Source organism: Antedon mediterranea, chromosome 11 (assembly GCF_964355755.1).
Source record: "Antedon mediterranea chromosome 11, ecAntMedi1.1, whole genome shotgun sequence".
NCBI classification, from domain to species: Eukaryota; Metazoa; Echinodermata; class Crinoidea; order Comatulida; family Antedonidae; genus Antedon; species Antedon mediterranea.
The window spans coordinates 16,438,010-16,461,964 of NC_092680.1; the positions used below are offsets into that span (position 1 = coordinate 16,438,010).

Genomic DNA, 23,955 nt, shown 5'->3' on the forward strand with positions numbered 1-23,955 from the left:
TGTGCGTGCTCTACATGTACCAGTCAGCATTATTTGGCTTCATCAACCTCATGTCGCCGTAAGTATTAACATAGAGCAGTGGAACCATAAACTGTCAACACTCCATGAATTTACCATTGATTGAAATTCGCCTATGGTAAAATAGTACTCTTTCTATTTATTTAGTATAGAGAGCCTATACTAAAAATAGGATCCAAAATCATTGAACATCATAATAGACTCGAACAGAATGGGCATGTACAAAAGAAAATAGTGTACTATATTCCTTTGAACAATCCATTTAATCTCTGTTAAACAATTTCTTTAAACTCTATTTTGAGTTGACCATTAACATCATCTTTGGAAAAATAAAGGATAATCATGATTAAAACAATTATTTAGTGTTAAAGGAAATTTGAATTGTTTAGCATATCACCACAAAATGATATTATTATATAGATGGTTGAACTCACATGTAAAACAGTTGATTGGTTTATTTGGGAGGCGACGAAGAAACTAATGCCCTTGGAGTTTGCAAAGTAAAGACTGCAAAGTCTGTCTCACCAAAAATTCTACAAAAATTTATATTACCCTCAACTTAGAGAGATTATGAAAAACACAAATGAGAAGGGTACCGGTCATACTCACCGACTTTTCAGGGAATCGGAGTTTTCGTCTGCAACTAGTAGCAGTAGCAAGCACAAGTTACAAAAAAGAAGAAAGAATCGGTTGAATGAAAATCCTGAATTGTGTTCATGAATTTTATTTATTTATTTTTTTACAACAGTTTGTACTGCTATACCTAACTGTGATCTAAGAAGCTGCACAACATCAACTGATCAGCAATGTATGACATGCAATGGAGACTATGGGGCGTTAACAGGTCAAGCGTACCTCAATAAAGGACCGATCTGTGAAGGTAATTACTAGGCACAATGTTTGGAGTGACACAAACAGCAAACGTTCATAAGCTGAGTTTTACATTCTGACAGAGTTGTTTGTTTTCTTGAGTGTACAATGTATTCATTAAAAAACACAATCATGTTACAATCAGCAAATTATTTTATTATAGAGAATTGTTCTTGGAGAACCAGTAGTACAATTTGCTATCCGGGAACGTGTTCAGATGGCAGTGACAGTTGTGCGTGCACAACTGGTTTTACTGGAACTGACTGCAGAACAAGTGGGTAGATTAATAAACAATTGAAATTTTGATTTATATTATAGGCCTAATCTTGATTGAAAAAAATCATTGTTTCATCGTCAAATTTCTTCCTATCAAATTTAAAACTTTTATTGAGAAGAATTACTGTTTGCATAAATTGAACATCATAGAGAGCTACTTTTGGTATCATTCCATGTAAATCTATTAGTATTAACAGAAGTACACTAGTGACTTTTTAAGCATTGTCTCGTTTAAAATAAACGTTATTGTGTCGTCGAAACTGTATTAGGGAACTTTCGCATAGGGACCTTAAACGAAGAGGAAGGTTATTTCGAGACACAAGCGATAGCGGTCAGGCCCATCCTGAATTATTATGACCTGCTAAATAACGTACACGATGTGGATAAATTATAATCTTGTTATGAATTATCGTATATTTTGTATATGTCTAGAACATTACACTTGTGATACTATACTGTACACAGACATTATAAACCAATAAAAAACTATATATAGAAAGCAAATTTTTATTTTCTCCAACAGTGACATCAGATCAAGCCCCCAGTATGGATTACTGCCTTACAAAGCTTCACAATACCTCTGGTGGTACTCTAGAACTCCAATGTGTAGATTCTGGACATATTTATTACGTACGTCGTCAGATAACGTTAAAGAATATAGAAAATGACTGGAGAAGCTCTTATATTCAACCAAATGAACCTTTGCCGCCATATATATCAGGTTTTGCTCTAGGAATGATACGAGGTGTCACCATAGCAACCCTCTATAATAAAGGTAAATATACTTACACAGGCGTTAGTCTAATAACAATTCACATGTCCATGCTTCTTTTTAGAAAACCGCCTCTTACTTTCTCATCTCATGTCCTATCAATAAATGCCAGTGCTTAAAATACATTTTTTTTAAATTTTTATTGTATATTTTAGTAATATATAAAAATGCTGTAGATTTACATTTTCTCGCCCACTTCTCACTAACCTATCTTTGTAGAAAAGGCCTCGCGCGTTCAGTAGGAGTATTCGTATTAGACTAATTAGCACTACACATACCAGCCGTGTACTGTATCTCAAACAAGAGAAAAGTACATTGGTACATACTATGGTGTTTAACAACTTCATAAAATAATTATTATATGTTTCATAATGTTTCAATTTCAACAATGCCACTGTTTTTTAAAAATCTTTATTAACCTAAACAAAACATTAACTAACTAAATTGATTATAGATAGGACAAAGTCGAAAGAGGTCGCTAGAATTCCATGCAGTGATACAGCCCATCAAACTTCTCCACGTCAAAGTTTGTATCATTGCGTTGGAGTAGAAACTTTGGATTTGTCAGGTTGGATATTAGAAACTGGTGACAGGTATCGTACATTAAGTATTATTTAATTCAAAATGTAAAAATACTAATATTTAGTTTGTTGTAGCTTTTTCAAATCTTTTTGAAATCAAATGTGTGTATTAATTTCTTGTGGAGGACAAGATTGGAAATAAGTTGACTTTTTGCACCGTTACATTTTGTGTTTTATAATCCTTGAAATTCAATTTGTAAATAAGAATTTCAAATTAATTGAAATTTAATAAAATAGTTACCACTTACCGTATACGTAGGTAGTCCTGCCAATGTGTTTGTTATTTGCATTTTCAGAATAACTGTTGATGTTGAAGTTGAAAATGGTGGATATGTAACGGTTGAAGATCGGGACACAAGCACGCAGTCTAACCGTTACTACAGTGGTCGTATTCTGGAAAGACAGAACAGTTACGTATTTGACTTTGTTGATCCAGGTCATTGCGCAGTGACGTCGTCTTGCTCTCTTCAATTATTGGATTGTGGGAACGACGTCACAAAACAGGTAGATTTCTTAAATAAAAATATCAATCTTTATGTTTTATTTAAACTACACTGTAGTTCACCTCTTTCTTACATCCATTGTTCAGTTGAAATTGTATTTCTTTCAAGTAAAAAGTATAAGTCTAGGATAAGTTACTTGTTAATTCTACAGGGAAACATCTCTGTAAGTTGGTCTGGATGGACTGATCCTGATTCTGGTATAGAAAGATTTCAGTACGAAATCAGACCAATGTCATTGCAGTCCGACGGTAAACTAGAAGAGATTATGACAGGGGACCCGCTTGCAACTGGCGATAGCAATGGAGGAAATAACGTTGTGCTACCTCTCCCAGGCAATTTAATTTGTCATCACCAATGCATTATAGTTGAACATTAATTGAATTTTATCGCCATGATTCAATAACATTTTCAAATTCAGAGTAGGTCTACCTTTGTAATACACTTTGCAACAAAGCTGAATTGATACTAATAAAGTGGGTCTAGGACAACTATCCCCTGGACAACTACCACCCGGACAGTAACCCCCCTGGACAATCGCCCTCCTAGGACAACTACCCCCCGGACAACTACCCTCTTAGGACAACTACCCCCTAGGACAATTACCCTCTAGGACAACTACCCCCTAGGACAACTACCCTCTGGGACAACTACAACTAGAAAAATTACACCCTAGGAAAACTACCCTATAGCTACCCATTAGGAACAACTACCGCTTACGATTGGTAACCAAATTAACAAGCTGCTTCTTTTGGTGCTAATTGTATTGTAAAATCAAATTGTGTGTAAAGAGGGGACTACGAGAGCGTTGTACCACACTATAAATTTAACAATATTTGAGGTGAAATTATTAAAATATCGACGTATTTACCTAACATTTGTAGTATATTTTGTAATAACTGTAGTGATTTTTATTTTTTTTAAACTTCTAGGACAAACTATGAAAAACGATTTCCTCAATTGGCGCAGTTAGCTATGTTTTCAAAATAGGAAGACTAAGAAATGTATGAACTGTCAAACGGGAGAGAGAGAGATTAATTTTTAAATCGTCTAATGTAATCAATTGATTAATAGTGTAGGTTTTTTTTATATCTAAAGTAAAATTAGGAGGTTCTGTTCTGTAGAAAACGAATTGGAATAAAAGGAAATAAGTAGAAAAGTCATAAATATATCATGGATATAATTATTCTTTAGGTTCTAAAAACGTTTATTGTCCTATTTTCTCAAGAGTGGAGAAAAAATGTAAAAACAAATCAATTTAAGTTCTTCTATGAAGAATTATTACTGGACTTGTAGTAGTAAACGTATAATGTCATTAAACAGCATAACATAAGCTCTTACGGTAAAACATTTGTTTTGAAAAAGAAAAGAGAGAACAAAATCGGGCAAATTTTATCGATAGTAAGGGGCTGCTCTCCAGTCCCACTATCTTACCACTTCCCTCTAGTCTGCTATGCCCCTAGGACAACTACCCCTTTAGAACAACAACACTCTCTGAACAACCACATCTTCACCTTAGATTATAATTACGATCTTGTGTAAAACTGACTGAACTTCAAAACATAGGGAGAGAAATTGATCTTAAATGAAAGACTGTTGGATTGACTGGTGCCGCTACTGTAGGTAAACTGTATGTTCCTAGATTTATATACGGCATATTCATGTCACACAAGAATGAAATAAGCCACCCCTTTATTTTTCAAGATTGAAATACGTTTTAATAATTTGATCAATTCTCGTTAAATGTAAAATACCTGCTGACGATACGCATATTAAAACATTTAAAAGCTTTCATATAAGATCAATCACTCTCCTATGTTTTGAAGTTCAGTAAGTTTTACAAGATCGTAATTATAACCTAAGGTGTAGGTGTGTCACGCCCAGATTGAAGTTAACTATATGGCTACTGAAGAACGCAATTAAAAGTATGCAGATATATAATATTAGCAACTGAATGTCTTTATTTCCTTGTCCGCCGGTCACTTCTTCGTGGACTTGTTCACTAACAATTACATTCCCATTATACATAAACAATCATGTGTATACTCGGCTTGGTTTACGATTTACTACAAATGGTGGTCAGACAGTTACGTATTGGTACCAACTTCAGCCCATGATATAGGTGTGGTTGTTCAGAGGGTGTTGTTTGAATAGAGGGTATAGTTGTCCTAGAGGGTAGTTGTCCTAGGGGGTAGTTGTCCTAGGGGGTAGTTGTACGGGTGGGAGTTGTCCTAGGGGGTCATTGTCCGGGTGGTAGTTGTCCGGGTGGTAATTGTCCAGGGGGTAGTTTTCCGGATACGCCTGTAGATATTGCTATCTTTACTCTGAGTAAAGTGTTTTTTCTGCTTGTTTTTTGTATTTTTATGAGTGGTTCTATTATATTTCTTGTGTGGATATTTTCTGATATGTTTATTGAAATGCTATATTCATCTTTATGTTCTACTTGGTAAGAGGATTCAAGGTTCTTGTCATAGGGATTTAGTTCCCCTTTTCTGCCACTTACTTTCCCTTTTCTGCCACTTACTTTGTAGTTGTTTGTTTGTTGTTGTTGTTGTTGATTGGCAATAAAGAATAAGAATAATAAACACTCTTTTGTTTAGGTCTGTACTCAGTAGTACTAGAAGTGTTTGACTTGGCTGGAAACGTACAACTCGCTCGACGGTTTATTCTATTTGATGATATTAACAACGTCACTTTTAAATTGGACACGTCGCTTCTGGTGATTTCAGCTTCAATTGATACTGGATTTGAATGGTTGACTGATTTACATTCAAATGTACTCGTAGATTGGACTAATCATTACACAAATGAGTATCATGAAGTACATAAGCTTCTGAATGAGATTGGAGATTATTATAGTACTGAATTATTGCCAGGTAAACAATTGACCCATGTTCTACCTCCACAAATATTCTCCCCTCTTTGCAACCTATCTCGTGTCAAAATTGTCGTTCCCAAATGAAAAAAAAATGATGCCTATATTTCTTGTCAATGATACAGACATTATGTGAAATGTTTAAATAGTTCAAATAGATTCAAAATCTAACAAAAACAGTGAAAATGAAATTTGTAACAATTTTTTAACCTTACCAAGTTATTTAACGCTCGTTCATGGGATGTGGTAGGAATAATTCGGACCGTCCAATGTCATGTTTGCAAGTATATTAAAATTATTTAATACACATCGACCCGTTTCTAAATGACATGCGATAGTCAGTTAGACTCTTCTAGTGACAGCTGCAGAATACGTATAGTGGTACTAAAGTTCAGTCTAAATTATATACTACAGAGTATGATCAATGGAATGGAACCAGAGGAATAATTGCTATACCCAATAAATTGGGCGTAGTTACATTTGAGGACACGTTCTCATTGGATCATAAAGGATGTTCAACTTGCAACCGAGGTCCGTGGAATGATGTTGGATTAACTACATTAGAATCATACGGTATTCCACGAATTGACGGTGATTCAATAACGTTCTGGGTGAGAGCAACTGACATCATGGGGAATACGTTGGTTGACTCTGTGGTGGTTCACGTTGACTCTAGTGAAGCAATCATTCAAGATCTGTGGCTAGTAAAAGATGGTGAAAGAAACATAGCAGTACATAATTCTGCAGATTTACTTGAAATGAAGTAGGTGACCAAAATAATGCATAACATTCTTCAAAATGCAATAATAATATATACAAAATTGTTTTGTTTACTTTTTTACTTTCCCCTTTTTAAAATACTTTTGTTTTTATTTAGTTTTGAATTCCAATCATTTGATGCACACAGTGGACTAAAGATAATTCAATGGGAAGTGTATGATGTACACGAAGGAAATGTAATTGTTCTTGGCTCAGATCATCTTACTGTAGAACACTGTGTAAGTGATTATGTTTCTGTATGATGAAAATTAATAATAAATTAAATAATGTAAAAAAGTAATGGTATTTAAACATGGTTTTATGAGGAAAATCAGGTCAATAAAAAAGAAATAAAGATTACTATATTTTGTTATCACAGAAACCTTATGCATGTCTTCCACCCGATTGCATATGTATTCCAAAAGGAGATTGTTACGGAATTAACTATAGCTTTCAACCAGGTTTAAGCAGAATGAACATCAGCAACGTAAAACACGATCAAGAAATATACGTAAAAATCACTATAACAAATAATGCAATGCTTGTTGCAAACCTCACAAGAAAGGTAGGTGTTATCGTATCAACTTATTAGATTGTTCTGTAAACGCTGATGTGAATTTTGTATAGATTGCTGTCTCTGCTTTTACCTTTGTAATGAAGCTAGTATTATGTTTTACAACGTACTGCATATGAATATGTAATACATTTTACATATGGTAATGGTAATAACAAGTTCTTTTAATTTTGATTAGATAACCATAGACACATCTAATCCTCATCCTGGTACAGTTTTCGAAGGTTTACCTGGCGAAAATGATATTGACTTTCAACAAGTTTTACAAATTGATGCACATTGGTCGGGATTCTTTGACAAGGAAAGTGGGATTAAGTATTATAAATATGGTATCAGTAGCAGATGTCTGACGATTGCTGATTTTTATAATGTAAATTTGGTAAGACTTACGAAACAAATTGGAGTTAGATCTAACGAGCAGAGTGATTATTAATCTTTATTATGCAAAATATAATATACCAAACAAAGGATTACCTAAATTCAAATTCTTTTATTGCAACTATGTAAATATTGTTGAATTTACAAAAATAAAAGTAATAATGAATAATAAATATACGAAAATAAAAATTCATATTCCAAATTTAAAAAATACATAAACAAAAAATAACAAAAGCAGAAATAAAACATGATATGTGAAATAATTGTGGTACAGATAAACAATTATTGAGCTTCATTTTGTTGAAATTACTGATACAGTCATGATTATTAATAGTATTTTAAAGCTTAATTGAATCAAAGGCCCTATTAGAGGATACAAAAGAAACAGTGCTTTATTGATTTTTTTTTATCATCAATCATTCTTTAAATATTATTAGACAACCTTCACAACGACATCAACTTTTGCTACATGGACTGCACCATCAACAGGAAAATACTACGTTACAGTCGTTGCTTTCAATAATGCAGTTGACCCATCGGAACCTGTTTGTTCAGACGGTGTAACAATTGACCATTCGCCTCCCACTTTGAAAGATGTCATTATAGAAAACTTGTACGTCAGACCTGGACTTGTGAGCATTGATAACTCGACGGTTTGGTTCATCAGCAAGGACCTAAAGAGATCACTTGTTGAGCGCCCATCTGACGAATGCATGTAAGGTTTGCATATAATTAGTTATAACCGATACAAGGAATCTACAAACAAAATGTTTCATAATTTTAAAAATATAACTATTAATCAATTACTAGGAATATAGCATAAACACTGTCTAGTAAACACATTTTCTTTGTGGAGTAATAGTACGTCATTGTCCTTCCTTGTATTTTTAATTAATTGTACCATTTTGTCTCAAGATTCGTAAAAAATACAGTGGGTAAATATGAAAGCCTTTTATTTTTTTTTCAGTTCTTTCTCTCGCAACATAGATGAAACAACTTTATCTTTGATTGCAATTTCATTTTCGAATGATACAGTTAATATGATTAATAATTATGAATGTCTGGAAAACAAGCCGCTATCTGATTACTTATACTTGAGGGAAGATAGATATGTGAGTACTACTTAGGCTAAACATCATGAATATTATAATATTCCAGATATGTATTTTACCAGTGAGACAAAATCATAGGTAGGTTTGTTTTTTTGTATTATTCGAGTTACTACTAATGTGTTTTAAGGCAAACCATAGCTTTTCAGTCGGCACAGTTTCAAGGCACTCCTCGACAATTGTTCTGGTGGTAGAACAAGTCTTTCAGATAAGCACATCTAGCTTGTGTGCACTTTAAACCCAGTACATCTTTCGGAAGAGTAGAGGGTTACCCCGGTGTACTGGTCCATTCAGCTTCTGTCGTTGTGGACAGATGAACGGGCGCCGTTTAGTGGCAGCACTTGACACGAAGGGACCCTTAGTGGAGAAAAAAATCGTAGTATGTGTCGTCTATTATGTGCGCACGTTATTCCCCATTTACATTTAATTAGAAGCATATACTATATTTTGGAAGAATATTGAGAAAGTTACGTTTATCACGGTTTTTTTTTTCATGATGGAATTAGGTATCATTTACATTTAAGTTTACTTTAGGAGTAGATGTAACACTTCCCCATTATAAGGTATTAATACTATTTCAGTTATCCGTCTCGTGGATCGGAGCAGACATTGAAAGTGAAATATTTGACTACTTGATTGGTTTGTCAAGTACGCCCACAGTTGGTGCATATCTGATGCCGTTTAAGTCTACAGGTGGTCATCCAATGTTTAAAACATACCACCCTCATCTTGGCGAAGGCGTTGAATTCTTTATCATCATACAGGCATTAAACAGAGCGAAGATGTCTACTACTAGGGTAGGTTTAATTGTTTAATAAAATAAAAAGTTTCATTTGTAAAATATCTTGAAGAACACGTCATAACGAAATATTCCTCTGATGTTATAATTGTAGCGGTAAGCATGCGTAGCATGCAGTGCAGTGGTCGAATAAACAATTGAAACGTTATACATGTTGGTTAAGGCTGTCAAACAATAAACGTCCGGTTTTTGATACATTTTGGTTACTATATTTCAGTTTATTGGTCCAATACTTGTGGATGTTACGCCTCCTTTTTTTATTGGCGAAATATACGTAAGTCTAGCTGGGGAATATCTTTTAGCTAAATGGCACCTCGATAGTTTCACTGACAACGAAGATGTCGAACCTCTTACATATGAAGTAGAAGTTGGTAAGGAAAAGTCTTAATTGTTTAACATTCAAATTTAACATAAATGTTATTGCTAAGGATAACGTACAAGTCCTATGATTTCTGCTAAACAACACTGTACCATGAAATTGTACCTTGCACAAGGAGAGAGTTTAGTATTTTCAATCAGGAAGAGAACAGATTATTTATCCACACCACCTTGAGGATAACTCCTTGTTTTAATTGGCTTGTAACAGTTGGTAACTCTGCCAAATCCACCATTTTACCTAACCTATATACCGGTAGTATTTTGAATCTGTTCCGTGTAAAACAGGACAACTTCTACAAGAACAGAATAATTATAACTATGAATTTTCATGCCTTGAATTGTATATTTTTTCATGAATAGGGCATTCCGCAGGCACATCTGAACTTCTAAAATATGAACCAATCAACGCTAACAGTCCGTGTACGTTAAACACATCAACATTATGTACAGCAATACCACTATCAAGACTGGATTGGGAACTTCATGTTAACTATGTTTACTTTGTGTCGATCAAAGCAACAAACGTCGCCGGTCTTTCAACCATCGGTGTATCTGAGCCATATTACCATAGAAATGCTCTTCCGATGCTTGGGGTTGTGTTTGATATCTCTGTTAAACAGACGCAATATACAGTACCAGTGGTAAGGACGTTTTGAATTTTGTTTTTTTGAATAATATTTATTTATTCTAAATTAAATGGGAAAACGGTGAGCGCCAAAGGTCTAGGCCTATGTCTATGGTTATAAACTATACACTCACTACAGTATACAATATCGTTTTTTTTATTTATTTACATTATGATAGAGTTACGTTGATATAGACAGTCAGAGTGAGGATGATGCTATAGCAGTCTATTGGTATGGCTTCCAAAATGTTCATGATGAAGTTAGTTACCAAGTTTCTGTGGGAACAAACCCAGGCCATAGTGACGTCACTGATGGTTTTATTGAAGTTGATAATAACGAATATTTTAATATAAAAAATTTAGAACTTTTAGAGTTTACGGTAAGAATATCTTTTTTATAGATACTTGTATGAAAAATGATTTTAGCAAAACTAGTGAAAACAAATTTAATTCGTGCGTATTATGTAGTTGCTTTGAATAAAAGAATTCAAAAATACGTACAAAAATAAAGAATATTAGAAATTGGTCAAGAAGTATAAAAAAAAGAATGAAGAATAATCTACTTCAGGAATTATTGAATTGATTAAAGTCTGTTAGAAAAATAAAAGTTCATAATACAGAATTTGTTTTATTTATTTGTTTATTAGGTATACTACACAGTTGTCATTGCCACATCATCAGCTGGCAGTGTCAACGTAACTTCTGACGGTGTTAGTATTCTTCCTAGAGATACCGCTCTTTATGGAACAACGGTTGCAGACGGTGAACCGTGTTTAAATAATGGTAACTATTTTGGCAACAATCATAGAATTATTCAAAGTAAACATAAAACAATATTAATATAAATTTATGTAAGAACTGTTTTTTTCACAGGTTCTTATTGTGTTCAAGATCAAGATTTCCAAAGCAGTGCAACAAGTTATAGTTCCCATTGGACTATTTCTAATAATGTGTCGTCATTTATCACGCATGTTATTTGGACAATGGAAAAACAAGTTGATGGTAAGACACTCATTCATTTATTTCAGTAGATTTATTTTCATTTTAAAGATATTTACTATCTATATCGAACGGTGTTTTCAAAGGTAGAATGTGAAGGTACATTTGAACGGACGACTGATTGAATATCCAAAGAGTTTATACTTTCTTCTTGTTATCACAATTAAGGAACCTATAACCACATAACTCCACAATACAATAGATACAACAGTTTTAACAAACCTCCTTTTTCTTTGTTATTCTTTATAGTCGATAACCAGCTATGGACAACCATTGATGGCCCAAAATATCTAGGCATGGTTAATAGCGTATTGACATCCGGATTAAATCTTGAGTATAGCGGGCACTATAGGTCAAAAGTAGAATTTTGTAACTCAAATATCTGTTTCACTCCACGTTTAACTGATGGATTGTGGGTACTTTCTGCACCACCGACACCAAGTAGAGTGTTTGTAGAGCTTGTCTACGAGAGTAACACGCCACGCATTGATGTTGCATTTGAGCCGTTTTCACATGATATGTTCGAGGGATCTGCAGACATCGACACTATGGATCATTATGAATGGTCACTAACAAAAGGTCAAGAAGCAAATGGATTGTTACTATCGTGGAAACAAGTAGATGATTTGTATGACAACGATGAAATGGTAATACCTAGTATAATGTTTAACCTTGGGATTCATTGCTCGAAAAAATCGGAGAAAGACTTTAAACATATTTTTATAATTTTCACAAATGCATTGTGACCTCTTTTTAGTTTTTTAGTTACTAGAGTACTTCTATTACGAAACAACAGGAAATTCCATACTTGCATTTTTTTAATCCCTTTATTATTATAGTATACTTTTTTCTTTTTCATTACTAATACACACAGATTTCTCTTCCAGATGATGTAGGTTCCTAATTAGAAAAATAATTTTACTCATTAAATTCTTTGAATTTCCAACAAAGAAGAATTACCTCAAGATTTCGTTTTTTCAATTATAATCCTAGTTTTTATACTTTCTGCAGATTACCTTTCAATCAGAATTGATGTTTAACATTTCGGAGTTTACGTGTATAAGATTGCTTGTCAAAGGTTTCAACAAAGCAGGACTTTCATCAACGACGTCTAGCGAACTGTGGGACTGTGACAAAGCACCAGAATCTGATCCTAATATTGTCATCGATGCTTTTAGTAAATCTTTATATTTATTAATGATATAATATAAACAAACTATAATATATTCATGTGTATGACTAACAATAATGACAATTCTAACATTGTACAAACAGTGATACGACCCACTGAAGAATACGTAATTATACTAGGCTAAATGATGAAATTATTTCATCATACTATACATCAGAAAATAATAATACCAATTAACAAGTATTATTTCCTACTTTATAACAGCAGAATTAAATGAATATAGTTATTGTTTATATTTAGATCACGTGGAACTTGAAGAAAATGGACAATGGGACAAAGAGGACATTGATTACAGTGGGGAGAAAACATCCTTACATGCGGTCTGGCCAACCCTTCGTTATTTTACTTATGATTGGGCTGTAATTGGCGTGTCACCTGAAGACTATACAACCAACTTAAATATGGCAGGTTTAACAAGTCCATGCGCTCATACGAACAAACTTCAATGTGGTCAAACAGGTAATACATCTAACTAACTAAAACTTTGATTACAAAGAAGCTAATAAATATTTGAAAGACTTAAAATCAAATTCAGTCAAGTATCTAGCTATTTCTTTCTCTAAATACTAATATACTATTTATTCCAATTGTTATGTTTTTGTAGATGATGAGTACATAAACGTTGATGAACTTAACCTCAAACACGGGTCAAAATACTTTATTTGTATACATGCCGAGAAGACAATGAAATACCACGAAAAATGGACAGAAGTTTTACCAGAGTTGTCTTCTTGTAGTGATGGTGTTGTGATTGACCTTACACCTCCAACACCCGGAGATGTTTGGTTAGGCTGGCAGCGTGGAAATATTTACCAGGTTATCTATTCAAAATTGTTTTGTTAATAGTTTTATGTAAAGTAATGGTTAGGCCTTTTTTTATTGATTTTTAAAAATGAAATATTAGACAGAAGCATTCATGTCGACGTGATCATTTGTTGTTTTTTTTGTGTTGTTTATGTATTTTTTTTAAACTTAGCATTCAATGTCGGAATTAAGCATTAGCTGGGACTCTTTTATTGATGTGGAAGAACACGGAACCTCGCCACATCATTCTGGTATAAGCTATTATCAATACTCTGTTGGTAAGTTATTATAATTTTTGTTATAAACCTTTACAAATCAATCTTATCGCCAACTAAAAGAAGAGAAGTGTTCAGATACTGCTGATACTTCCTTAGTAGATAAAGAACAAATTCGTCGTAATGGACTTGGAAACGCAATAATAAAGTACATACTATTAGTGAACTGTACACTACACTTCACCTATTCTGTAGCTAAAATCAGCTTGCCCATATTATGCACTAATGTTTTCTATTGTTAATCAAATAGGTACATTTCCAGGAGGAATTGACATTGTTGATTTTGTAAACGTGGGCATCACCAATCATATTATTGTTCATGATATGCATCTTGAAAATGGAAAAGTTTATTATGCTACAATTAAAGGTAATTAAATAAATAAAAAATTACAATGTAGAAATTGAATGTGCTTTAGAATTAATGTCAGCACAACAAAATACTGGTACATTTATTAAAGATATATTGTCCCCCTACATTTTACTTTTCCAATTTTTTTATAAATATGCTATTGCTGTTGAATATATATAAAAAAATGTAATTTAAAGCAAAAAAGACTTAAATTGTCTGTCAGGTAATGGTTTTTGGTTAAAATTAACCGTTTCGTTAATGTCTTTTTTTTAAGTGAAATAATTGTTTTTTGGGTTTTTTTTTTACAGAAGTGAATACCTTTATTAAAACTGCAAACATAGCCCATTTAAAGTCTGATTTTATTAATCTTTATTTTTCATGTTGTTTTTTTTTTTTGGTGGGGCCAATACATCTTTAACAGAAAATTAGGTTTTCCGAAAAGTCAAAATAAATGAACCTGCACCAACAGTCACATTGTTTTATAGTTTTACAATTAATTCAACAAAACAAACACAATAACTTTCATTCTAGCAACGGATTTTGTTGGATTAACATCGTCAAAAACATCTCAAGGAATTACAGTTGATAGTACATCGCCTAATTTGGGTTCTAGTAATATTGTTGTCGATGGCGATGTTTTTTATTCTACGTCTTCGGTCAAAGCAAGGTAAATAGGTTTTTATACCAAACAATTCTTTAAGTTGCTTATCTTACAATAAATTAAAAAGATTACCATAAGTAGAGTGATCAAATTATGGAAAAATTTTCAGAAAAGAAAGTAACTACCCGTAGTGTAGCCGTACGCACCGTCGTCGGCACCGGCGTCTTTGTCATCGTCATCATCATTGAATAAATCGAACAGGAAAGAATCGTTTTCTTTCCTCTGACAGACTGGGTCTTTATCAACTGTCATTTCAATTTTCATAAACAATTATGGTCAACATAATCGTATAAGAAAGATTAAATAATTGATTTTGTTTGTAGTTGGAATGGTGTTTTCAATGACCCTGAAAGTGGTATTTCTTCTTACGAATGGAGCATTGGTTCCAACCCCTACTGGTCGGACATATATCCAAATACATTGACGTCTTCAGAGGAAGCTATTACAAATGAAAACTTCCCTTTGGATTTACAAGAAGGACATCACTATTACATTACTATTAAGGTAGTCACAAAAATATTACTCACGGTAATCTTAAAAATGTAACGTAAGTTTTCCTTTCTGATCAAAGAGATTGGAAGTTTCCGGATTCCACAAACAAGTTTACTTTAATAATATAATTTAACTGTAACATTGAACAAACAAAATGAAAGCAGTACGTAAACTTGATTATTAATTCCCAAGATAAAACAAGATGTAAGAGTATGTTTGCATTAATGTTAGGCATATAATGGAGCTGGGTTGTCTTCAATGACGTGCAGTGGCGCAGTAACTGTTGATACATCACCACCATCCGCTGGTTTTGTGTATGATGGACCATTAACAGATCCGCCAGAAGATAAGGATATACAACAAGACACATCCACTATTTTCGCTAATTGGGATGGATTTATAGATCGTGGAACACAGGTTATCAGTTACAGTTGGAAAGTGGGACTATGTCGTGGATGTGAAGATGTCATGGAAGAGCAAAATGTTGGTTTAGCAAAATGTAAGTTTACACGCTTATCCACACTATCACACTTTGTTAATTGTTTATCGTTTAAAAACATTGATATATTTTTGTATCTCATTCCATTCAAATATTAGGTAATGAAGGAAAAATCAACTACTTCAAATACATAATGGTGTAGGGTTATTGGTATTTTTGATGTTCTTCTGGAATATTTTCTGTCATGCATATTTCAACTCATAATTTATCTAGTTTCGTCATTATCCAGATCCTCAGTATTTAAGGTTCATCGTTAGGCCTATATATTCCTAAAAAGCTTGTATACAATGTATTTTAGATGGAGAAGTTAACTATTTGAATCTTATTGCTGGTCACATTTATTATACAACTGTAACTGCATGTGACGCGGTAGATATGTGTACTGAAGTAAGCTCAGATGGAATACTTATAGACAACTCTCCACCTGTCGCTGGATTTGTTTTTGATGGCAGCTCTGGTGGTGACATCAATTTCCAGAATTCTAGGTGATTTTGTTTTCTTGCTTTGGCTGTTTTTTTTTTATTTTTTAATATTTCACAATTTTGTCAGGGTTGTATATAGGCGTGGTCCAGCTAATATCTACCTACAGTGAAAAATACGATGAGCACCACCTTTTGGATTGTTTACGATTGCCGTTAACATAGTTTTTTTTATTTTCCTTCTTTTGCCAAAGAAAATAATTATTGTATTTCTTTTGTTTTATAGACGTATCTTAGAAGCACATTGGTGGGGCTTTAATGACCCACATTCTGGATTGTCTCATTTTGAATGGTGGGCTGGCACAACACCTGGAGGAAATGACATCTTGGCGTTACAAACGCATCATCTATCGGAGATTGTCTTTACTACTCTCAATTTTGATTTACCGTTAAATACAAAGATTTTTGTGACAGTGAAAGCGTATAATAAGGTTGGTCTTTCGGTGGAAAGAACATCTGATGGTTTCACAGTTGATGTCACAACGCCACAAATTATCAGGTCAATTGAGGTATCGTCAAGAGCGGGAAGTGCTGTCCCATCTAAACAGGTATATTTGTGTTATAATAGCTTATATGTCAGAATGAGAAACAGAGAGGTTCTTACAATCAGTTACAGAAATACAGAATCTTCAAACAACATGTTATCCTCAGCAACAGCACACATTTTCAGTTGATCGTTTTACTTTATGTCAACTTAGTATTGTACCCTACCTCTACCTATCATGTGATACTATATTCAAGAACTACATTCCTAATTCAAATGTTCAAAAGTCACTAAATTGTTTGCAGCTCTGCTAATTTGGTCTATCTTTTGTACATTTGTGGTTTGTTACCTTTTTTCAAAGGTAAGTAATATACCATAATATACTAAACTTTTTCATTATAAATATGCTATTTCTTCACATTACGAATTGAACTAGGTTTTTAATTCGTTGCTATCCGTACAATGGGAATTTAACGACAGTGAGAGTGGCATTAAACGACAATACTTATCGGTGTTTACACATCATGATGGAGACGTTGATGTTCCACTAACACAGGTAATTACGTAATTGATGTATTATTATTATTATTATTATTATTATTGAATGATTGATATTTTATTGCAAAATGCAACATTGCTCATATTACGGTAAGCATCTGGCCTACTAGACATGTTAGGAAACAAAATCCGCATTATTGTCATGTTTGACGTTTGTAATAATTACTCTCATATTTTAAACACATCATACATTTTTAACAAGGAACAACAGAGATTATGCATGTCGTTATTTTTTAAAAATCTTTCATCAATAATAATTGTACAAAACAAATTTTAAATACCAATTTTAAAAAGAAAGAAAACCATACATTGTAGAATAGGTTGTAATACATGTTATCTGTTTCAGATTGCAGGTTCAGAAATTGATTACACTTTCACAGATCTGGCCCTTCATGACGGCAGCAGATACCAAGTCAAAGTGGTAGCTTGTAATGGTGCTGAACTCTGCACTGAAATGTCAACTCCTGAAATATTGGTAAGTACATTAATAGTTCTACCCCAGTAGGTTATTTATTTTTAATTAAAAAAAATAAAGTAACTTTATCTATGAAATTATTTTTCTGTATACATTTGAATTGTTCTATTAAATCAAATTGTTATTGATTACTGGCATTAACTTAACTAGTAGATATTAATATATAAGAAATAGGGACGACAGAATGTAGCGTCGAACAGGCGTTTTTTCTTTTTTCTAGTATTGTCCGAAATATGTTTTGTCTAAAAGCATAACTTACTTTTGTGTTTTTGAAAGGTTGATTCTACAGCTCCGACAGTCGGTACATTTGCTGTTAATACCGATCATGTTGCTGATCTAGACAGACACCAGTCAGGTTGGATGACATGGAAGCAAAACTCGCCTGTCAATGGCGTCCTGAATCTTGCGTGGCTTGGCTTTGTTGATTCTCATTCTGGCGTGAGTTATTACCGATTTACGGTTGGAAGCAGCTATGCGGCATCTGATTTATCCCCTGTAAGTTTATGATAAAATTATTAACATTATTAAAACATCAAATAAGCCTCAACAATTATAATAATTCCATAGACACACAGAAAAATGTTTATCTTTTAAAAAACCGTACAGTATGTGTTTGTAGATTGAAACTTAAATAAACTGTAATAAATTAATTTGATAAAACTAAGAAGCAAAACTCAAGAGGAAACTGGTCAAATAGCAGTGGATATGTAACTAAAATAAAGGAACCGTTATTGATTTTATTATTAAATGATAAAGAAAGTTATTTAAATATTTTGATAATAATGTCAAATTATTTTCATTACGATACTATAGGATGGACCCATTGACGTTACACCAGATAACAATACTGTAGTAGCAGATGGTGATGAGGTTTTTACAGCATCAATACCCGTAATAGGTGATATACAGTCATCAGTAGTACTTTATATTTCACTTTGGGCCGTAAATGGTGTAAGTTGTACTATAATATTAAAGGTTTTATAACTCCAAATCTGGTGTAAAAAGATTTAAGCATATAATATATATATATAAACAAATCAGGCACAGAACATTAATTCTAAACCGCCCGGTGATATACTGAAATTGAGAATGAGAAAAAGTCGCCCCAACCGAGGCTCGAACTCGGACCGCCTGCTTGATATGCAGATGTCCTAACCATTAGACCCTTGGGGCTTTCATGGTATTGTTCGAAGTCGATTGGATAACGACTCTTTAACATTCTCGGCGTGGTACGGCGGAACAGCACTAGTCCTCAGTTGTACGCACGCGCACCAGAGATCAAATTGATACGCCCTCATCTTACAGTATTTTTATTCACGAGGCGGGATCTCAGAAGAGATACTTTTATATATATAAACAAATCAGGCACAGAACATTAATTCTAAACCGCCCGGTGATAAACTGAAATTTAATTAATTAATTTGAAACGATAAAGATGAGGAATATATATATATATATATATATATATATATATATATATATATATATATATATATAATAAAAAAAACCAGAACATTTGTTTCTAAAAGTTTATCTACACAATTGTGTAAGAATTGGGACGTAACCTATATGTAAGCACTACATTCAATGGCGGATATATAGAGGCACGCCGCACACTGTTTCTTTTCTTTAGTAGTTGTGTCATATTACTCTTTTGATATTAAATTTGATTTTATATTAGTAAACACCAAGTTTCACTATAAATTTTTTATTATATGTTATATATATATGGTTATTTGTTTATTTTTAAATTCATCTTCTCTTATACATTGATACTAGGCTGGTCTTTCATCGTTAAGAGCACACTCTGCCTTTGAAGTCGTCTCATCTGGCGTTACAAATGAAGGAACTTTACTGCTTGTAAGAAGATGCTCGGCTTATTCCTGTGAAGGTCATTGTACATGTGCACCTCAAAACCAAGTCTGTCTTCCTCCTGCAAATACACACTGCCAAGATATTACTGATGGTATGTTAAATCATGCAATATTATAACTGACTGATAATGGGTAGACTAAGTTTAGCTACAGTAAATCCATTCATTTTCAAGAATTGCTACAAATATTTTGAAATTGCTATACAATCTCATTGGAATCAGTAACTGCCTTTGATATATGACTAAGTTTCAATGGCATTATTGAAACAACATTTAAATAATTAATAATTGATAAAATAATTGACGTATTGGGTGGCTCCATAATATAGAGACCAGATATTGGGTTTTCACTTCTCTCAACCTATTTGCAAGGAACAACATAGTTAACCATCGCTATTAGGAATCGGTAAATTGAATTCCACATTTTCAGTAGGCAAAGCCAACTATCTGAATTCCTAAATAAAAAAAAACTGCCCTAATATCAGGTACCAAGGTTCGATCATTTGAAAAGGCTATAACTATAACAACTATAAATAACATTATTTAATTGATATCTTACAGACCCAGGTACAGAGAACATCATTGTAAATGATATTATTGATCTAAACCTTCTCACAAAAGACGATCAGAAATCCGATGTTAACTTTACATTTAGTCGATGTATGCTGGCGGCAACTTGGTCAGTTAATGGATCGTCCGCTCGTCAAGTTGAAAGGTAAACATTCATATTTTAAAAAGCTTTAGACATATCTCATAAAATGTATATTGTCTGTTTTGTAAAATATTGTATTATATGAAATATTTAAAATAGTCGTAATATAATTTAGGTACGAGTGGAGTGCAGGAGACTTCTCATCGACATCAAAGCAACCGAAAGGAATCTTCAATGCTGCCGTAGATCAAGTATGGTTTGACGTTGGCCAAGAAACATCTGCGGTTCTTATGCTTGACAAAGGTACACACATGATTTACACATTGGGAAGTTATTATTAGTTGTCTTTTACAGGTGTACACTATCATTGTTGTTTAATAAAATGTTCCAAACAAAGTTATATAAACTTTTCAGATAAACTACTGATGCCAAACCTTGTGTACTATTTCTTCATACGAGCTTGGTTTTCCCCCAACTCTTACGCAATGTATCGGTCGAACGGACTTGTAGTAGATGTCCGTCCTCCAGATGTGACATCAAGAACAGGAATTGCTGTAAGTTATAGTTAAGTTGAATTATTCCTATTCTGTGTATCTTTGTTTGTTAAAAAAACAGCAACATATTTAATAATAATAAAATATATCTATATCTAAAATAAACCACTTCCAGTAATAATCTTTGTCTATTAATGTTTATTATTAATGCTTTAGGTAAAAGAACACATCAACGATAATGAGACAGTCGACACTGACTTTCTAACTGAAACTGATCACGTGAGTGTTTCTTGGCGTTATGTATTTCGTGATGAATCAGGAGGCATCAGTCACTATGAAGTTTCACTTAGTACATTTCCAGGCGGTAAGTTATAAGAAAAACAATTTTTGTATCATGAAGAAAATATTATAGTAAAGCCATTACCTTTTTAAATGTTTTGGTATTATGCAAATATAAAAACGGAACATAAATATATATATACATCAGATAACAAAGTTTGTAATTAGAATAACATTGATAGTATGCTTCTCTAAGGTTAATACCAAAAGCATCATTGGTTTTGAGATCTCGTCAGAAGTTTCAGCCTCTAACGTGTCTTTATTCGTAGGTGATGATGTAAAAACATTTCTGGAATTACCGGGAAATATTGAACAATATACCTTTGAATACTTGGCACTGAAGAATGGACAACGGTACTATACGAATGTCAGAGCTTATAACCACGCTGGTCTCCACACTTTAGTTGTATCTGACGGATTTAGTGTTGATCTACAGCCTCCAATTGCAGGAATAGTTCTCGATGGAAATGGTAAGTATGTCATATTTGGTATTTTTCAACCTTTTTCCAAGTTTAATTAAATGACAGAGGTAATAAATAAGGTATTATTTTGCTAGATCTTTACGATGTCGAATATCAGGCATCAGCGATGGTTATCAAGACTTCTTGGCATGGATTTATTGACCTTGAGTCGTTTATAAGTCATTTTGAATATTGTCTTGGCGAAACAGCAAATCCAAACGAGTGCAACATCAATAAGTGGCAGAAAGTTAAGATCGGTAACTCGGTTACCGTATATCTGTCAAGAAATCTCACAACTGGTAGGATCATTATGTTGTTATGTTATAGGTTAAAGCTTTAAATGTACTCAAAGTATATGTATACTAAAATGTAGCACTGTAGAATTATAACGTATCTAATCAAATATTTAATTAATTTATATACATTTACTGATTGTTTATTGTTACAAAAGGTCAAAGGTATTTTGCAAAAGTTAGAAGTTACGATGCGGCTGGTCATGTTTCACCAATCGCCGTATCCGATGGATTTATTGTTGATACAACACCACCAGTTCCAATGGAAAGGGTGTTTTACGGTAACAATATCTTAACAAATCCTTCATTTGAAGAAAGTTTGTATAATATACCTTGGAGTGGACACGTTGAAGACATCCCTACCTGGATAGAATCTGATGATCCAGCAGGATGGTACTTAATGAACAACTCTAGAGTAGTTGTGTATACGTCGGAAAACAAAGCTCAAGATGGTAAAAAATTTGTGTTATTGCAAGGTGGACTAACTCAATCCATCAATACACAATCAAGTTGTCACTACATGTTGACTCTTTACACACATTTTGTGACGTCATCATCAGTGCCGTTAGTAAAGCAAGAGGCTGCAGTTGAAGCACCTGGTGTGCATCATATATTCAAGTTATACAATGGTAATGACATGAATGGAAGTGATGATGTTTGGCAGAGACACGTATATTTCTTTACAGCCAATTCAATAGAAAGTGAAATTACCATATACACAGTCGGCACAAATGGACTGATGCTGTTAGACAATGTAACTGTAAGTAGTCACTTTTATCTTTTTTAATATACTTAGCTTCTACATATTATTTATAATGTAAATAATTCAGTTAGTTTTATCTAAGGAAATACGTTTTGATAACTGTTGCTGCCTGTAATCAAATTCCTGTTTTCAAATTAATATTGTAATTGTTTACCATTTGGTTACGGGAAAAAGAAAATCAAGAAAACTCAAACACGTCTGTTGATAAATAAAATCTTCACTATTTCTTAGCTGTAATATTTAATAAAAATTAAAAGGCACACTAATGCCTTTTTCTTCAAAAGTGTGCATGTGTAGGACTACAGCAGTATAAAATACGTAAGCTGCTGCTTGTAGGCTTATTAGTATTTTATATTTTTTTTAAATACAATGATATTACATATTGTATTTGTAATTGCTTTTCATAGGACTAATAAATACGGTACAATTAAAAACAAAATACACTATTATTGATTTGTATCTAGGTTGCAACATATTCCTACCATGACAACAATGAAGATACAGCAGATGTGATTGGAGATGGAGCTATTCAGTTTAAAACTCAGTTCATGCATGATTGGTCATCAGTACATGCAATATGGCACTTCATTGATCCAGAAAGCCCAATTGTGGATTACAAATGGGCAATCGGTAACCAAATTAGATGGCTTCTATATACTACTTTAACAGCCATGTTTTAGGATAGCTTACCAGGCCTGGAAGATTAATAATTAGGCCTACAAAACTACTCGTTTAAAAACTTTAATAAATAAGAAAATAAAGGCAATTATGAATTATTTCTAGGTACTGTCCAAGGAGGAACACAAATCCAAGGATTCAAATCTACTAGCACCAAAAAAGAAGGAATCAATAGTGACGTAGTTCTACAAAATGGCGTCCAAGTATACGTTACAGTGATTGCAACCAATGCAGCTGGTCTATCCACTCGAGTTATAAGTACACCATTAACTATAGATATGACAGAACCAGTTGTTGAATTCATTTGTGATGGTTTAGACACTTTTGATATTGACTATCAGACTGATCACAATGTAATAGTCACGTGGTCTGCATTTGATGCGCAAAGTGGAATATACTTGTGTGAATGGGCAATAGGTTTGTAACACAACAATCTATTGTTTTAAAAACAAACCATCAGATGTAATAACTATGTCTGGAACTTTTTATGACAGGGTTTTTACATTTTCCAGTTTAAAGAGAACACCTGTTCATTTCCCAGAAATGAATGATAAGTGAGGTGAGATCATTTCAAAGGAGTATTGAACTAAAATACCATTTTAATAAAAAGTTATTATTCTT

General features: G+C 33.2%; 1 protein-coding gene across 1 annotated transcript in view; it reads left to right on the forward strand.

The window, feature by feature from the left end:
- LOC140062019 (uncharacterized) overlaps positions 1-23,955 on the forward strand; it is a 29,609-nt gene that overhangs the window by 3,524 nt on the left and 2,130 nt on the right. Inside the window, exons 6-49 of the mRNA XM_072108060.1 lie at positions 767-898; positions 1,052-1,162; positions 1,688-1,939; positions 2,391-2,529; positions 2,814-3,021; positions 3,172-3,352; positions 5,618-5,953; positions 6,307-6,655; positions 6,770-6,890; positions 7,031-7,216; positions 7,404-7,604; positions 8,041-8,318; positions 8,571-8,715; positions 9,294-9,509; positions 9,729-9,882; positions 10,250-10,530; positions 10,694-10,894; positions 11,162-11,297; positions 11,388-11,516; positions 11,763-12,160; positions 12,525-12,690; positions 12,946-13,164; positions 13,310-13,521; positions 13,682-13,787; positions 14,035-14,151; positions 14,665-14,800; positions 15,118-15,298; positions 15,518-15,785; positions 16,084-16,270; positions 16,491-16,812; positions 17,185-17,304; positions 17,653-17,781; positions 18,058-18,276; positions 18,595-18,732; positions 19,561-19,747; positions 20,216-20,369; positions 20,482-20,609; positions 20,721-20,860; positions 21,017-21,164; positions 21,322-21,609; positions 21,696-21,899; positions 22,052-22,653; positions 23,121-23,286; positions 23,440-23,751. Of these exons, the coding sequence (XP_071964161.1) occupies positions 767-898; positions 1,052-1,162; positions 1,688-1,939; positions 2,391-2,529; positions 2,814-3,021; positions 3,172-3,352; positions 5,618-5,953; positions 6,307-6,655; positions 6,770-6,890; positions 7,031-7,216; positions 7,404-7,604; positions 8,041-8,318; positions 8,571-8,715; positions 9,294-9,509; positions 9,729-9,882; positions 10,250-10,530; positions 10,694-10,894; positions 11,162-11,297; positions 11,388-11,516; positions 11,763-12,160; positions 12,525-12,690; positions 12,946-13,164; positions 13,310-13,521; positions 13,682-13,787; positions 14,035-14,151; positions 14,665-14,800; positions 15,118-15,298; positions 15,518-15,785; positions 16,084-16,270; positions 16,491-16,812; positions 17,185-17,304; positions 17,653-17,781; positions 18,058-18,276; positions 18,595-18,732; positions 19,561-19,747; positions 20,216-20,369; positions 20,482-20,609; positions 20,721-20,860; positions 21,017-21,164; positions 21,322-21,609; positions 21,696-21,899; positions 22,052-22,653; positions 23,121-23,286; positions 23,440-23,751 (9,003 nt within the window). The remainder of the gene's footprint in view (positions 1-766; positions 899-1,051; positions 1,163-1,687; positions 1,940-2,390; positions 2,530-2,813; positions 3,022-3,171; positions 3,353-5,617; positions 5,954-6,306; positions 6,656-6,769; positions 6,891-7,030; positions 7,217-7,403; positions 7,605-8,040; positions 8,319-8,570; positions 8,716-9,293; positions 9,510-9,728; positions 9,883-10,249; positions 10,531-10,693; positions 10,895-11,161; positions 11,298-11,387; positions 11,517-11,762; positions 12,161-12,524; positions 12,691-12,945; positions 13,165-13,309; positions 13,522-13,681; positions 13,788-14,034; positions 14,152-14,664; positions 14,801-15,117; positions 15,299-15,517; positions 15,786-16,083; positions 16,271-16,490; positions 16,813-17,184; positions 17,305-17,652; positions 17,782-18,057; positions 18,277-18,594; positions 18,733-19,560; positions 19,748-20,215; positions 20,370-20,481; positions 20,610-20,720; positions 20,861-21,016; positions 21,165-21,321; positions 21,610-21,695; positions 21,900-22,051; positions 22,654-23,120; positions 23,287-23,439; positions 23,752-23,955) is intronic.